Source organism: Geosmithia morbida (genome assembly GCF_012550715.1).
Source record: "Geosmithia morbida isolate 1262 chromosome Unknown scaffold_7, whole genome shotgun sequence".
Taxonomy (NCBI): domain Eukaryota; kingdom Fungi; phylum Ascomycota; class Sordariomycetes; order Hypocreales; family Bionectriaceae; genus Geosmithia; species Geosmithia morbida.
The window spans coordinates 193,790-210,617 of NW_023336194.1; the positions used below are offsets into that span (position 1 = coordinate 193,790).

The following is a 16,828-nucleotide window of genomic DNA, read 5'->3' on the forward strand; positions in this document are numbered from 1 at the left end:
GAGGACCCTCCTGCTGAAGCCTAGAGGCTAGACGTGATTGGTGATCGACAGACTTAAATCCATGAGCTTAAAGATGTCGGCAATCGGCCAGTCACGGCACGCGACCAGCTGATAAAATGCGGGTACTTCATTTTAGGTTACGAGTGTTGATAAAAACGTTTGTTTGGAAATCAATGCGTCCTGCGTCCTCGGCGTCCTGCGTCCTCGGGATCCTGGGTTGGTTGAGAGCGTAGGGGGGAGAGAAGAGAGGGAAAAAAGGGGAAAGGTTCTGGAGAGTTTCGAAAGAAGAAGACGGGGCGAGATGTCAGAGGTGAGACGGGTTACCCTACAAGCTCTACGAGCATGGGTATGTTCTGTAATATCGATCGTCGCGCTGCCAGTCTTGTCCGTTCATAGGTCGGTATCATCGTCATCCATGCTACTCGTAGACGTATGCGCATATATTGTATAGGCTAGTAATACACAGAGCAGTATCGCATCAGACGTATCGATACATCATCACCCAGTCGCTTGCACACGCTCGTAGATGCAGTGCTGGCCGCACTACAATCTTGGTTGACCACCACCACCACCAACAACAACAACAACAACAGCAGCAGCAGCTCCAGCTCCAGCAGCTCCAGCTCCAGCTCTCGAGGGGGAGGAAAGACATGGACGTAATCAAACAGAGAGAGAAGAAGAAGAGACCAATCCGGACGTTGCGATAGTAGCAGTACGAGATATTATAGTACACACGGGCAGGCCACCCCGTCAACGTCATGCATCACAACGACAATGGTATACAAGAAGCGTCACTCCCCTTTCCCCGGCACGAGGAGAGCATCACCCGCACTGGAATGGAGGGTTATCAGCCTCCAGACGGACGGGAGGGAGACGATCCCTCCGCCGTCCGTTCACGCTCCCGACTTGGACCTCCGCTTCCCAAAGTTGCGGGGCCGCGGCTTGACAACCCAGTTGTTGATGTTGTGCTTGCGGCGCGTCTTGTAGCCGCTCTTGGTGGGCCTGCCCCAGGGCGTGACGGGGTGACGGTTACTCTTGGACTTTCCACGGCCACCACCGTGAGGGTGATCGACTATATTTCACGTGAGTCAGCATCCTGCCGATACAGAACATAGCAGAGAGCGAGAAGGGTCGTCAAAGGGAGGTGGGGGGGGGAAGGTCCAAAAGAATAGAATAAAAAAAAGGGGTTGGGTTGGGTTGGGTTGGGTTGGGTTGGAAAGAGGAGAACGAGCAGACGATGGAGAGACGCAAGAAAAAGAAAAAAAAAGAAGAGAAAAAGCCCATACCCTTGTTCATGGCAACACCACGCACGGTAGGCCGAATGTTGAGCCATCGGCTACGACCAGCCTTTCCGAGCTGACGGTACCCGTGATGGATGTTGCTCGCGACACCGATGGTAGCGCAGGCATCCTTGCTGACACGGCGGACCTCGCCGCTCTGGAGACGGACCTCGACGTACTTGCCCGTCATGACCTTGGAGCCGTCGTCCCTCGTCTCCTCGTTCTTGTTGACGACGACGGCCGAGGTGCCGGCGCTGCGGCAGAAGACGGCGCCGCGCGAGGCGGCGGAGCCGACGGCGAAGACGGTGGTACCGACCGGGACCATGTGCAGGGGCAGGCAGTTTCCGCGAAAGGCCGTCTTGGCAGCGAGGATGCCCGGGTCGATGACGCCGCCCATGCTGGCGAGGAGCTTGGCCGGGATGCCGGCACGGTAGCTGTGCACGACGTCGCCGGAGCGGAGGCCGTCGGCGGCCAGGACGTACGACTTCCTGCCCGTCGACTTCTCCGTCAGGAGGGCGATGTGGGCGCTGCGGCCCGGGTCGTACTCGATGCGCTCCACCAGGTGAGGGCCGGGGACCTTGCGCTCAAAGTCGACGGTGCGGATCCTCCTCTTGGCACCGCCTCCGCGGTGGCGGACCGTGATGCGGCCCGTCGAGTTGCGGCCACCCTTGGACTGGCCCTTCTTGGGGAAGGTCAGGGGCAGGTGAGGACGGCCCTTCCACAGGTGGTCGTTGATCGGACGCTTCAGGTGACGAACGCCGGGCGTGCGGGGCTTGTAGGTTCGCAGGAAGGCAACGTTGCCCGATTGGCCGGCCTCGGTGCTCGACGAGCGCGGCAGGCTGTCGGCGGAGAACTGGTCGTGGTCGAATGCCGATGGCGACGGCGGCGGCGACGACGGCTTCTTGCCGGTGGCGTAGAACCTCGACGCTGCTGCAGCCGACGACGGGAATGCCGTCCGCTGCTGCAGCGACAGGAGCTGCAGTCCCCTGCGCACTGCAGAGAGCTGCAGACGGGGCTGTAGCATTCTGTCAGGAGAGAGAGAGAGACAGGGAGGGAGTACGGTTGCTCGGCGAGCCCTGTCTGGATGTCGAGGGTCGATGGGATAGGGCAGGCCTCAGCAGCACCATCGTCAAATGGTCCAGAGTCGGTACGGTTTCCCATCGAAGCCAGGCGAAATTTGCCCGGAGGAAAGGACAAAATGTTTCTCCGGTCGAAAAAGGGTCAAAAAGTCGTCAAGCCACAATAGTACAACGAGTGAGCCAATCCGGCGACCAGCACTGCCTCATGCGCCACCAGCCCATCTGACGCGACAGTGAGCCTTACACCTGTCACTACGCTGTCAGAGGCAGGCACTGCCAAAGGGAACAGAGAGGCCCACGGACAGGGGGGCCCGAGCGGCGTCGCGCTAACGGACCCGTGACGGCCAATGACAGGCCCGTTGCTATGGCGTTGCCATTGTTTGGATGGGTCATAAATGGAGCACCGACACCGAAACAACATGCGTGCCCATACGACATGCGGCGGCTTCCTTCCCTCTGACGACGCTACGAGTAACGGTCAGCGACGTGTGGTTACCTGTAGAAGGGGTGGAAGACCCCCGTAGGCCCTGCAACTCGGTAGAAGAAGGAGAGGAGAGGAGAGAGGGGAGGGAACGCACCCCAGCACGCGTCGACTTATGCCCAGCCCACTGTGCGTGCAGATGCGAGACGTCTGCGGTAGTTCGTCCCGCGTTCGCTATTATGCAATCAGCGCTGATGGCTCAGGTCGGGGGACGCGGTCTAACCGGTCATTGATGGCAGGTACGAGATGGGCGTGGACATACTCGTAATCTACTGGCCACGAGACTCGGATATAGGCACGCGTCCACTGATACTAGCCCGAGCAGCATTGTATGATGACGGCATCGGATGGCTGGCAATAACGGTCACCATTGTGTCGGTCTATGTCTCTGCGAGTATCACATCCGGAATCTGATGGGGCGGTGCAGCCCAAGAGCATGGAAGCATCTGCTTGCGGGATTCAGACACGCTTGGGTGGGATAGGCCGCCGTCCAGGCTGCAGTACGCGGGCCGTCATACGTGATGATACTCGGTATCCTGCCATCTGTAGACGAAGAATAAAAAAAATGAAGAGGAAGTTGAATATGAATGTAATCTGTACAGGCACTCGTAATTGTCAATTGAACAAGCCATTTCAGATATGCTGCGGTGCACGGTACATAACTATATGTAGGCTTCGCGTACAACTTTGCGTACAACTTGCGTGCAATCGCGACGCGCTCAGAGCTGAAAGCAGAGAGAGAGAGAGAGAGAAAAAAAAATCGGTACGTACCGCGTCAGTTTTACCAGCACCTCTACCAACGCGCCCATTGGCACCGTTGCCCCCTCCCCTGCTCAGGCTCCGCTCTTCAAAACACCTCGAACTTCCCTTCTGTACCCATTGTCCCCGACAACAAAACACCTCTACCTCCAGGTGTCTGCCCTCCCGCTCCCAATCTCTCTCTCTCCCTCTCTCCCTCTCTCTTCTCCCTCTCCATCTCTTTGTTTTTCTTTCTCGGTCATACCTCCTTTCATTCAAGTTAAGAACAAATCCAGCTACAACAGTCTTCCCTCCTCTACCGTACTACTACTACCAGTACCCGACCACCAACGGAGAAAAACAACACAGTCTTTCGGGCACGACCACGACGCCTCTCCACTTCCGGCCTTCTTTTCCCGCCTAAAAAAAAAAGTCGCCTTGCATTCCAAGACGCGCCGAGTCGTCCGTGTCGCCCATTCATCTTATCTTGAACCACCAGAGGTCCGTTGCCTAGGATTCCTTTTTCTAATTCGACTGTCTCACCGCTGCATCTTTCCTCTATTCTTCCTCCCTCTCTCACAACCGTCTTCCTTTTTTTTTTTTTAATTCATTCAACTCCTTCCTGCATCTCCTCCGTGTTGCTGCGTCTGGTGCTGTTTGTCGCCCATCACGCTCCTTTTTTCTCCTACACGCAGCACAACAACACCTCCCTCCCTTCGTCGACAGATACTGACGGCAAAAATAGCTTGGCCCTCTGGAGATCTGTATCAGAACCTAGTTCAGACCGCCGAGTGCACCATCTTCGGAACAGACTAGAAAAAAAAGACACGCACACATACCGTCATCATGCCTCCCGTAAGTTGTACCTCATCATCCATCCAGACGCGTCTGGACGCGGCCGGACATGGGGACGCATCTCAACTGACCTGTACGCGGTGCAACAGGGTCGTCCCGCCACCCGCCAACGCGTCGTGCAGAATGAGAACGATGAGAACACGACGACGCGTCTGACCCGAGCCAAGGCCGCCGCTGGGGGCCCCGAGGATGCCTCCAAGCTCCCCGTCAAGGGCGCGCTGCAGCCCAAGAAGGCCGCCGTCAACCCTCAGAGGAAACGCGCTGCTCTCGGTGACGTGAGCAACTTTGGAAAGGATGGTGCTGCCGCCGAGGGCAAGAAGGCCGCCAACGCCAAGGGCGGTCTCGTCTCCAAGACGGCCGGTGTCCAGAAGAACGTCGCCCGTCCTGCCACCCGCAACGCCATGGCCCCCAAGGAGGCCACCAAGAGGGCCGCCGCTGTCGAGCCCAGGAAGGCCACTGCCACCACCACCACTGCCACCACCACTGCCGCTGCCACCACATCGACCAGCGTGGGTACCGCACAGAAGAGGAAGATGACCGCCACAGCCGCCCAGAGCACCCGTGAGGAGTCCGTCAACGAAGAGTCGGAGCCCATCCGCAAGAGGCCCCACACCATGGGTACCGAGAAGCGCACCCGGACAGAGCCCAAGGTCAACAAGGAGAACGCTGCTCCTCCTATCCGTATCGCTGCCGAGGCCGAGGCCGAGGCCGACGCTGACGCCGACGCGCAGGCCAAGGCCGACGAAGAGGCCCGCCTCCAGTTCCTCGAAAAGATCAAGGAGTTTGACGCCGAGGACCTCGACGACCCCCTCATGGTGGCCGACTACGCAAACGAAATCTTCGACTACCTCCGCGACCTCGAGGTGCTGTCCATCCCCAACCCCGAGTACATGAGCCACCAGGACGACCTCGAGTGGAAGACGCGCGGCATCCTCGTCGACTGGCTCATCGAGGTCCACACGCGCTTCCACCTGCTGCCCGAGACCCTCTTCCTCGCCGTCAACGTCATCGACCGCTTCCTGTCCGAGAAGGTGGTCCAGCTCGACCGCCTCCAGCTGGTGGGCATCACGGCCATGTTCATCGCCTCCAAGTACGAGGAGGTGCTCTCCCCCCACGTCGAGAACTTCAAGCGCATAGCCGACAACGGCTTCAGCGAGTCCGAGATCCTGAGCGCCGAGCGTTGCGTCCTCAGCACCCTCGACTACGACCTCAGCTACCCCAACCCCATGAACTTCCTCCGCCGCGTCTCCAAGGCCGACAACTACGACATTCAGTCGCGTACCGTTGGCAAGTACCTCATGGAGATCAGCCTCCTCGACCACCGCTTCATGGAGTTCCGCCCCAGCCACATCGCCGCCGGTGCCATGTACCTGGCCCGTCTGATGCTTGACCGTGGCGAATGGGTATGCATATCCCCTCCCCCACTCTCACCTACCTTCTTCCTTCCTCCCCCTTCCCACCTGTAAGGGGGGGCGTGGCCTCTAGGAAGGAAATACGCTGACCTGTTCAGGATGACACCCTCGTCTACTATGCCGGCTACAACGAGGAAGAGGTTGACCCCGTCGTCAAGCTCATGGTCGACTACCTTGCCCGTCCCATCTGCCACGAGGCCTTCTTCAAGAAGTACGCCAGCAAAAAGTTCCTCAAGTGTAAGCTTTCCGATCCCGTAACCTACCATTTCGCGACTCAAGATGCTGATATCATGATAGCTTCCCTCCTTGCTCGCTCGTGGGCTAAGAAGAACGCTGCCGCATTCGGCCTCACGGACCTCGAGTACTCTCTCGACCAGATCTCATAGAGAGAGAGACGAATACCGATTCTTCCAACGCAATGGCAGAGGTCGTCCGATGAAGAAGAAGAAGAAGCAAAAATAGCCAACGAACACCCAACGAAACTACCTATCCCCATCGTCCGGCTTCAAGGCAGAAACAAACCGCGGTCAGGACCCGACTTCGCCTTGATTTGAACATCACTGCTCCCCCCCTCCCCCCCCTTAATGACACGATAATACAAAATCCATCCTCAACCCAAGCCAAGACTTGTTTCCTTTCCTCTCCCTGGACGATGCATATACTCTGTCTTCTTTGACAGGAGCGGGTATATGACATGGAAAGGGGAATAGGACGAGGACGAGATATAAAAGAGACCGACGGGCTGGGGCTTTCCAACTCTCTACTTTTTTTTTGCCGGGACGCTTGTTTATCATGCTAGATTACAGGCTGTTGTTTTCGGGGTCTTGATTATTCCCCCTCGTCTTCCTCTTTCTCACCGTGCTCTTTTCCTTCACCCTCGTCGCCTTTTTTGTACATGGTTTTTCTCCCTCTTTCCACACAACATTGCAACATTCTGGTTTTCTGTTTCTTGATTTGGTAAACAAAGGGAAAGCGGAGTCATTGGCGAATCTGGCGCGCATTGGGTTCGGCACACACACACACACACAACGCACTAAGTGGAATTATATATCCTTTTAAGCTTTTGGTTTTTTGTTTTTTCTTCCGTGCCTCTTTTTTTTTCCACCCGTTCTCTGTTTCTATTTCTGTGGTTACGTTTTGGTATTCTTTTTTTTCCTTCGTGTTCCTTGTGGTTTCGGATCAGGGGAAAACGGGAAAGAGAGATTCCATGATCGATTTCTTCATTCTCGGGAAGAGAGACGAGGCAAGGGAAAAAGAGAGAGGGGAAAAAGGGATATGTGCATATCGCCACGATTGGTTTATGCGGGCGTTGATAAAGGTGGATGAATGAAATTGCATTTGTTTTGCTGGAAGTATGAATGTGAAGGTAACTGTAATCATGGTGTAATCCTAGAGTAATTCCAGTCCAAGTAACTGTGACGGTAATGTTCTGAAGAAGAAAAAAGGTTGTTACGGTGAATTGGGAGGGTTTTCGAAGCTCTTGACTAGACAAGTAGGTTGGTGAAGCTCTTAGTGGAGATTTTTTTTCTGACGTGAGTGAAGTGTGTGTGTGACGCCGCCCAGGGGTCTCTGCTCTTAGACGTCAAGGTCGGCACACAGAGAGAGCAAGACCGTGTGCGAGGAACGGCGGGAGAGTGTTTGAGTGGTGAGAAGGTGTTTGGATATAGCTAGATGACACAACATGTCTACGAACAGCAGACACCACAATCACTTCCAACTCGCATCAAGGGTAGGTTAGGTGTCAGGTGGTGACGAGGTTCTTGTTCTGCTATCTACCATTGTGGTGGTGCCGGACTCGCCGGTTGTAATTCACGGTCGAGCCCCCCCGCCTGTCTTAAGCCATGGTATGATCTGCTATGGCAAGAAAATACTCGAGGTGTGGCGACGGATTCGTGCCGTCAGCATAGCACATAACCACACATCAGAGGGAACTGCTCACACACAGGGCAGACCTTCCTCATCTTTCGGGGCTCTTCGTGAGCCTTTCGAGCCTTCTTCTGGCGCTTGTTGTTGCTGTTGCTGAACGTTGGCTCAGAGCTGCCATCGGATCTATCCTCATCCGAGTCATCCCTCGTCTCTGCAGTTGCAGAGGCAGCCTTAGCCGTGCGGGCTTTGACCGTCATGTGACGGATTTCAATCTTGTTCATCACCTCTCGCAGCTGCAGGGATCCATCTTCAAGTTTGGGCGTGAAATACATCTCCCGAATGCTGACTTGATAAGGGTACACTGTCCAGAGCACACGCATGAAGCTCGTGAAGCATATGATAGGTTTTCCTTTCCAGAATCCAAGGCCTTCGCAGTCAATGCAAGCTTCTTCTGCAGATCTGAGCCATTTCTCGAGATCCAGCGGCCTTCGGCCGGGAAACATGACATCATACTATTTCTCGAGAGCGATCCTCTCCATCTGCAGGTTGTTGACTGATCATTTGATGATGTCGTTGATGATATCTATGTATAGGGGGGTAATTCTGACTGTAGAGGTGGCCATTTATCGTCAGGGTTACTGCCGATCGGGCCGGAACAATCTCTTTCCGGGTGATGACTCAGCTGCTTATTCCAACAATTTAGAGGAATTCAAGAAGCTGCGCCAGGTGGCAGCGTCACACTCATTCTAAGGCGTACCAGTCCGAGTAGACAGACGAGGACCCTCTCCCATGTTCTTACACATTTCATCTTCAACTCATGTTTATCAAGCCACGACATCACGCTCACATCCGCATCCCGACCCTGGACTTCTCTACAGCCTTCTAGGCTTGGCAATTACACCGGCAATCCAGACGTGACGCGGATTTCGGGGCTCTCTTCCTATATATCCCTAGTGCTAGAAGCTTAGGGAAAGGAGGAGGCGCAAGAAGGCACACGGACCGGATAGATGTCCATCAGCCAGACTTCATCGTGAATGTGCGAGACTGGGTACAGAGAAGACCAAACGACAGATTGGGGGATTATATATATATATATATAGAGAGAGAGAGAGAGAGACAGAGAGAGGGGGGGGGCAGGATATACTCAGGTTAAGGATATATATATAAAGGGAGAGGAGAAATGGCTCCTATCTTACGACCTAGACAGAGCTTGTCGGCCGAACGATTCTCTCCTTACTTTGGTAACCTGCGACCTCAACTTTACAATGATCCCAATGGGGTGAGGGCGGGGTCTAACAAGTGAGTTTTTTTTTTTTTTTTAAAAAAAAAAGAAGAGGAAGAAGAAGAAGAAGAAGAAAAAGAGGGAAAATCTCTACGTTTACGTTCTTAAATTGTCCTCCTCCCCCCCCCCCCGAAACTAACGCGGTGAGACGATAGCTTACGATCGATTGCGTGGAATCCTCTTGGGACATTGGTTGCTACGGGGTCGGCGGACAAGACTCTACGAGTTTGTATGTCTCTTCTCTCTCTCTCTCTCTCTCTCTCTGTCCCTTATCAGTCCAGTAAAATGTACAGTGCTAACTATGAGGACTGAAAAAAAAAAAAAAAGGGAATCCCGACAAACCTCACGTCAAATTCTCGACAGAATTAAAAGGACACTCGGGCCCGATCGAAAAGGTAGCCTTCAACCCTACCAAGGACGCGGAGCTGTGCAGCGTGAGCAGCGACGGCGTGGTCAAGTTCTGGGACGTCCGCACAAAGGACTGCTTCAACGAGGTCAGGGGGCTGGACGAGGCCTTCACGCTGGCCTGGGCTCCGGACGGGCAGACGCTGGTGGTGGGCAACAAGTCGGACAGGCTGTTCGTGCTGTCGCCGCGGTCGGCCACGCCGCTGTCGGAGCACCAGCAGACCACGCAGACGAACCAGGTGGCCTTCTGCTGGAGCGGCGAGAAGGTCTTCCTCACCACGGCCGAGGGCCGCATCCGCATCCTGTCGTACCCGGACTTCCGACCCGTGCTGCGCCTGGACTACTACTGCGACGACGATGGCGAGTTCAGCCTGTCCGGCCACACGTCCAGCTGCCTGAGCGCCGAGCTGCAGCCTACGGGACGGTACCTGGCCACCGGCGGTTCCGACTCCATCATCTCCCTATGGGATACGCAGGATTGGATCTGTCAGAGGACTGTCACGACCATGGTCGGGCCGGTCAGGACTATCAGTATGTCGTCCCTCTCTTCTTGTCTTTCCCATATATATATATGTCGTAGTCTTGTGTGCTGTTCTGACTCTTCTTCTTCTTCTTTCTCAAGGCTTCACCTTTGATGGAAGCTTCATCGTCGGTGGTAGCGATGAGGGTTCCGGTCTAGACGTCACCCATGCCGAGACGGGCGAGAAGGTTCACACGTTCAAGACGGCAGGTGCCTGTCCCGTCGTGGCCTGGGCACCTACGCGGTACTGGTTGGCGTATAGTGATGCTGGATCTCTGAGGATTATTGGCGTCGACACGGATAAGAAGTGAGCTGCAGATTGTATCGGCATCTCTCTTCTTTCTTCTTTCTACTACACTTCTTCTGTCCATCCGGCCTTGTCATCGCTGGCAGTAGTGAGCCATATATATCCTCATTCTCATACCGTTGTATCAACCCTATGTTTGTCGACGAATGTTGGCGCTAGCTACTATCACTATTATTACTGCTACCGCTATCACTGCTGCTGCTGCTGCTATTGCTGCTATTGCTACTGCAGTATTACTACTGCTGAGCCTGCTGTTGCTAGTGCCCAAGTGCGTACTACTGCTAGAGTAGCGGTATTACGACATATCACACCTTGGTGTCAGCACGGGATAATTTTACGCCGGCAAAAGGATCGTAACACGTCAACGTGAGTCTCTACAGCACACCAGAAAATGCTAGTAAAACAAAATGAGAATGTATGGGAGCGCAATAAAGAGGTGTTACTACCAATGACACTACCAGTACCTTCGTGCGTCGCAAAGCCCAAGGGTGTACACGTATCTGATCCATGGTCATTTCATCTTCGTTCACACGTCGTCGTGTCCATAGGGTAACGTTTTCTTTTTCTTATGTGGATCGACAAATGCGGTCATCAGCAGACGGGGTCTTAAAGTCCATCACTGTCAGAGGAGATGGAACAAACGGTTGCCTAAGTGGATATATAGTGTATGTACGAGTAGGGGTATGAGCAGTAATAATAGTCTATTGCAGGTAAGAGGTAACAGAATATGCGCCCTCTTGCAAGGGTGGGTGTGACGCATCACGGCTGGATTGAAGTCACAGAGGGTCGACGAGGCTAAAAACACTGGACGCTATGGCCTGACCGTGGCGTGGGTGGGGGGGGGGGGGGGGGGGGGGGGGGGGGGCGTATGCAGTGCGGGCTGCAGTACTCGTTCGATGGTCGAGCTCACATAAGTATAGCACTAACATCCATCAAACATACTCATACGGAGTATTACTGTATTACTGTATCAAAAGTATTCATCCTTGAGAATAATAAGCAGAAAGCATGTGGGACGGNGCAAGGGTGGGTGTGACGCATCACGGCTGGATTGAAGTCACAGAGGGTCGACGAGGCTAAAAACACTGGACGCTATGGCCTGACCGTGGCGTGGGGGGGGGGGGGGGGGGGGGGGGGGGGGGGGGGTGTGTGCAGTGCGGGCCGCAGTACTCGTACGAGGGTCGAGCACACATACGTTTAGCACGAACATCCATCAAACATACTCATACGGAGTATTACTGTATTACTGTATCAAAAGTATTCATCCTTGAGAATAATAAGCAGAAAGCATGTGGGACGGAAGATTGGGTCTCGGGGTATCAAGTATGTACATGCTACTTACTACATGCTGCAACATGCTGCAACGTGCTGCTGCAACATACCTGTACATACGAGTACTGCTATTATAGAAAGTGATAAGCCCAACAGATGCGTCGTCTGCTTACTGGCAGTGGCAGTGATACTATCATTACTAGTAGCCGGGCCGTATCGGCTACTTTAGTCATGCTGTACTGGCGGGCCTGCGGCTGCCAACCTTCCATGCTAAACTGCTGGTACTGTTACCTACGGTACTTGCACCTACAGTACTCGCACCTACAGTACTCGCACCTACAGTACTCGCATACGCATCGTTGAAACCTCCATCTCCCCCTCTCCCAGGCCGGTCTCTACCAAGGAACCTCAGTCATTTACATTACTCGTTGTATGCGACGACGACCGACACGAAACCCATTGATCCGATGGCCAACGGTCCGATTCACAACACCCCCTTCGCCCGCCCCGAGACCAAGCCCGCTTGAGTTGAATCGATAAGAGAAACAGAGAGAGAGAGAGAGAGAGAGAGAGAGAGAGAGAGAGAGAGAGAAAAGGACCCTAGAAGTCAATGCCCGGCATGCCTGACGAACACATGGACGATTCTGAAGGCTCGCCTGTCCAGCAGGCGCAGCAGATCGCCTCCGCTGGCGCTGACGACAATACAGCTTCGGTGCCTCGCGATAACTCGGGCATGCCCAAGCCAAAACGTCTCGCTTGCATGGTGTGCCGGAAGCGCAAGCTCAAGTGCGACGGTGTCCGACCTAGCTGCAGCACCTGTTCCCGTCTGGGGCATACGTGCGCCTACGATGAGCAGCGCAGGAAGAGCGGACCGAAGAGAGGCTACGTCAAGGCCCTGGAGGAGAGACTGAGTACGTCGTGTCTCCCCCCTCCCACCGCATCGTGAACTGTCGTGGGAGAGATCACAGTGAGCATGTTGCTGACGACGGAAACCCCGCCCCCAATCCCCCGAGGAACAGAGCAAGTAGAGACCCTTCTCAAGACGCAGGATCCAAATGCTGGCCCCGCAGCAGCGACAGCCGATAAGAGCGGCGGCAGCGCCCCGCTGCAGAAGTCCATGGGCCTCTCTGCGGGTGTCGATTGGGACGCGAATGCTAGACAGACCTTCGGTCGCGAGTCGTCGCAACAGCCCGGCCTTTCTGCTGGCGGTGGCCCTCCCCCTCCCCCGATGGACGACTTTTCCTTCGGCACTGCCGCCATGGGCATCGATAATGACGACTTCTCCTGGGAGATGATTAGCATGGGACTCGAGGAGCCCCTTCCGCCGCAGCAGACAATCGACGAGCTCCAGCAGATCTACTTTGAAAAGGTTCACCCGTCCATACCCATGATACACAGGTGCCGCTACCTGGCAGCCATGGACCTGCCGCCCAACCAGAGACCGCCCGTCTGTCTGCGCTACGCCATGTGGACCATGGCGTGTTCCATCACCGACAGGTTCCTGGACATGAGGCACCTGTTCTATCAGAGGGCACGCAGGTATCTCGAGGGAGACTATATCAAGGGCTTCGGAGAGCACATGATCTCCGTTGCTCACTGCCAGACGCACATCCTGCTCTCCTTTTACGAGATGAAGATGATGTACTTTCCGCGTGCGTGGATCAATACCGGTTCTGCCGTCAGGCTCGCCCAGATGTACGTCTTCTCCTTCTCCTCCTCTTCTCCTCCTCCTTCCTTTCTTCCCCTTCTCCTTCTTTTCTCCCCCTCCTCCTCCTTCTTCTTTCTTCTTCTTTTTTATTTCATCTTCTTTTCATCTTCTTCTTGCCGCTCTTCCCGTGTGTGCCGCTTGCTCTGAATAGGGTGAGGCGAAGTGTCTGAACAGGATAAGACGAAGTTTGAACAAGGAAACACGCACAAAGCCTGAACAAGGAGATACAAGACGGCTGACATGCGTTTCCAGGATCGGACTTCATCGTATCGATGGCGCAGGGATGGAAGTGAAGCAGTGCCTACCACCCTCGCAAGACTGGACCGAATGCGAGGAGAGGCGGCGAACCTTCTGGATGGCCTTTTGCGAGGACCGGTACGCGAGCATAGGCACGGGGTGGCCCATCGCGATCGACGAGCGGGACATCGTGACCAACCTGCCGGCGTCGGAGGAGGCCTTCGAGATGGGCCGGCCGGAGAGGACGATGTCGCTGGGCGAGGCCATCGAGCCGTCGGGGGCCTCGGGGCTGTCGGCCTTTGGCGCCGTCGTCCTCATAGCCAGCCTGTTCGGCCGTAATCTGATGCACCTCCACCGCCCGGACGCCGACGACGACGAGGAAAACCTCAACGGGCCCTTCTGGAAGCGCCACCGTCAGCTCGACAACATCATCCTCGACACGTCGCTCAACCTGCCCCCCAACCTCAAGCTGCCCGCCGGCATCTCGAGCCCCAATGTCGTCTTCGCCAACATGAGCATCCACACATCGACCATATGCCTGCACCAGGCCGCCATCTTCAAGTCAGAGAAGCACAACCTCCCCGGCTCGGTGGGGTCCGAGAGCAAGATCCGCTGCATCACCGCCGCCAACGAGATTGCCAGCGTCATGCGCACCGTATCCCACATGGACCTCGCTTCGGTATGTTCTGACCTGATATACGCGTATCGGAACTATCTGGAGAGGAAAAGTCAAGATTCGCGGGGAGGAGTGCTAATCATCTCGCGTTCAACAGATGAACCCGTTCATCTCATTCTGCCTATACGTCTCCGCACGCGTATTCGTCCAGTACCTCAAGAGCCGACCGGACGACAGCCAGACGGCCGACTCGCTCAACTTCCTCTTGTCGGCCATGCATGCGCTGAAGCGTCAGAATCCCCTGACCGAATCCTTCCTCGTCCAGCTCGACGTCGATCTCGAGGTGCTGTCTGCGCGGATACCCAGGCTGAGAAGCCAATTTCCCCGACCGGGCGACAGTGTATGTTCAGACCCTCTCCCCTTCCGGAACCCCCCCCCCCTCCTGACTCCAGACACCCCCGATCTCGTCAACGACCGCTCCCCCCTCCTCTCCGGGCGGACCCCCCACACGCAATGGTGTTATACTGACATGATTCCCACCTCCTCAACAGCCACAAGGTGAGGACAACCTCCGTACCATCCGGACCGGGACCCCCCGTGGCACCACGTGCGACCGAGGCTTGCGCAGCATCATGGTCCGCGGCGAAGTTGACTACGTCGACATGGCGGGCAAGAACGGGAAGGAGACGGACGCGCCGAACACGCTGGACACCGGCCTAAACACGCAGCAGTGGTTCCCGGCCGAGTCGCTGTCCGGCGCCGCATCCAGCTACGATCGGACCAACAGCGGTGATAATCAGGGATCCACGGACGGGCAGTCGAACCGGCCCACGCCCAATTCCAGCACCAACAGCGGCTGCAGGGACAGCGCGGCTGCAGGTGCAGGTGCAGGTGCAGGTGCGAGCGCGAGTGCAAGTGCAAGCGCAAGCGCAAGCGCAGGCGCGTATTTCTCTTGTCGCCACGAGCAGCAGCACGCGGATCCGTCGGCGGCCGCTGCTCCATACCAGAGCATTCCCGTGTCGCCACAGCAGCAGCAGCAGCAGCAGCAGCACAATACCATGGTCGGCAATCAGACTGGAGGAGGAGGAGGAGGAGGAAGAGGTGGTGGCGGTGGTGGTGGTGGCGGCCGTGGTGTAGTGGGGAATTCAGGCAACTTTTTCGTCTCACATAACCAACATCAACATCAACAGGGACAACAGCAGAATGCATTTGACATGGCGAATGGTTGGGCCAATATCCAGAGTCAGGTCACTATGCCACAGGTTGGAGATGGTGTGTTGAGGGTACTGATGAATATGGGACCTATGGATGCCATGGATCTGTCTTCTTGGGATCAAGGGAACGAGGCTATGAGGTGATTCTTCTCGTCTCTCCCTTTTCTTCTTCTCATCTTTTCGTCCTTGCGGGCGTTAGATCCCAGAATATGTATGGTCACGGCTATATCGTTGCTCTTCCTTTCCCGATGGGGGCGATATCTCTGGTGTCTTTTCCTCTCCAAGGTAGTTAATGTGGGTGATATTGGAAACTTGTACGATAACCTTGAGGGGCAACTGGAGACTCCTACACATCTACATTCAACCCTCGTCTGAAGCTTTTCTGTGTGTGAGGTGTCGGCCATTGTTTGCGTGGATTCTTCATCGTAAAATACGTAAAGTGTATCTTTTGATGAGAATAGAGGACGTCTGCGAGCATATAGAAAGAAGGCAAAAGATCGTATCATGCATGTATGCCATGTACGTGATGCATGCTACCCGAGTACTCTCGTACAAGTAAAAAAAGAAACACAATAAAGAAAAGCGTCTTGTACATGTCGACAGTGGGAGTCGTCGATGATCTTCGCAGCGAGTCTGGATTGCCCTCGAGGACAAGGGTGAGGCATATCAGACACTGCGAGGTCGATCCCTCGAGAGGAACACAGTCGAGAAATCCTCGTGGCCCGACTACGACGATGCACCATGGTGACTGGGCTTGCAGCGACAGTGACGTCATCCTGGAATACGTGAGCCTCTCTCCTCCTCCTCCTTCTTCTTCTTCTCTTTCTTAACGCTCTATCATCTGACCTACTTCCCATGACTGATTCCGATATTCAGTAAGAAGAAAAAAAAAAACCTCCAAGTTGGGTAATAGTAGAAGTGCTCCTCTGTTATCGTCTGAACAACCACGACTCAAGGCACAGAGTACCGACTATGGATTCAATATGCACGTTCTTGTAGTGTCGATTGACGGGAGGGCGAGCACATTGTACATCGACAGTCGCATCGGTCCATCTTCCCAAGCCGTTTCTCAAAGTTTTGGGATTCAAGCCAGCACAGGAACAATATTGCCACTCTACAGGCAAAGCTCTGACGAGCACAGCACATGGGGCTGCCGGTGAAGACGCACGTCCGGGTGTCGCGAGACGAGACCTGCATCTGCCATTTGCATCCCCCATCCCCCACACTACCACCGGAACAGGCGGATCGATAAGTTGAATCGTACGACACGCGCGTGTTGTAGGGGAGGGGGGAAGCACGACAACGGGCTCTCGATTCACACCCGCCCGACTCACGCCATTCCATGTATGCGGGTGGGGTGGTTACGGGTTCGGGTGGTGAGCCTGAGAGTCTGACAGGCCTGGAGACCAGGTTCTGGAACTCCGTTGGCCTGGAAGACGTCACCGAACCGGCACAGATAAGTTTGGTGGGAAGCCCCTCGTCAAGAAGCATCTGCCCGTACTCATCACATCGTCATCATCGTATCGACGACAGGGACAAAAGAAGAAGAAAAAAAA

The 16,828-nt window shown here is 55.1% G+C and overlaps 4 protein-coding genes across 4 annotated transcripts; 3 read left to right on the plus strand and 1 right to left on the minus strand.

Annotated features, from left to right (window-relative positions):
• Nucleotides 1-893: 893 nt before the first annotated feature.
• Nucleotides 894-2,304, minus strand: GMORB2_6916 (Ribosomal protein L2; the record flags this gene model as incomplete). Its single annotated transcript, XM_035468881.1, has 2 exons — nucleotides 894-1,072; nucleotides 1,287-2,304. The coding sequence occupies 2 exons, from the start codon at nucleotides 2,302-2,304 to the stop codon at nucleotides 894-896; spliced, it is 1,197 nt and encodes a 398-aa protein (XP_035321261.1).
• Nucleotides 2,305-4,424: 2,120 nt separating this feature from the next.
• Nucleotides 4,425-6,231, plus strand: GMORB2_6917 (uncharacterized protein; the record flags this gene model as incomplete). Its single annotated transcript, XM_035468882.1, has 3 exons — nucleotides 4,425-4,433; nucleotides 4,523-5,836; nucleotides 5,944-6,231. The coding sequence occupies 3 exons, from the start codon at nucleotides 4,425-4,427 to the stop codon at nucleotides 6,229-6,231; spliced, it is 1,611 nt and encodes a 536-aa protein (XP_035321262.1).
• A 3,091-nt stretch (nucleotides 6,232-9,322) lies between these two features.
• Nucleotides 9,323-10,229, plus strand: GMORB2_6918 (THO complex subunit 3; the record flags this gene model as incomplete). Its single annotated transcript, XM_035468883.1, has 2 exons — nucleotides 9,323-9,929; nucleotides 10,021-10,229. Coding segments are annotated over 2 exons (816 nt in total), but the record flags the coding sequence as incomplete, so codon positions are not given.
• Nucleotides 10,230-12,116: 1,887 nt separating this feature from the next.
• GMORB2_6919 (Fungal trans) lies at nucleotides 12,117-15,416 on the plus strand (the record flags this gene model as incomplete). The annotated part of the gene is made up of 5 exons (XM_035468884.1): nucleotides 12,117-12,408; nucleotides 12,517-13,192; nucleotides 13,458-14,121; nucleotides 14,216-14,458; nucleotides 14,610-15,416. 5 exons carry the CDS (start codon nucleotides 12,117-12,119, stop codon nucleotides 15,414-15,416), a joined length of 2,682 nt encoding a protein of 893 aa, XP_035321264.1.
• Between the last annotated feature and the right edge of the window lie 1,412 nt (nucleotides 15,417-16,828).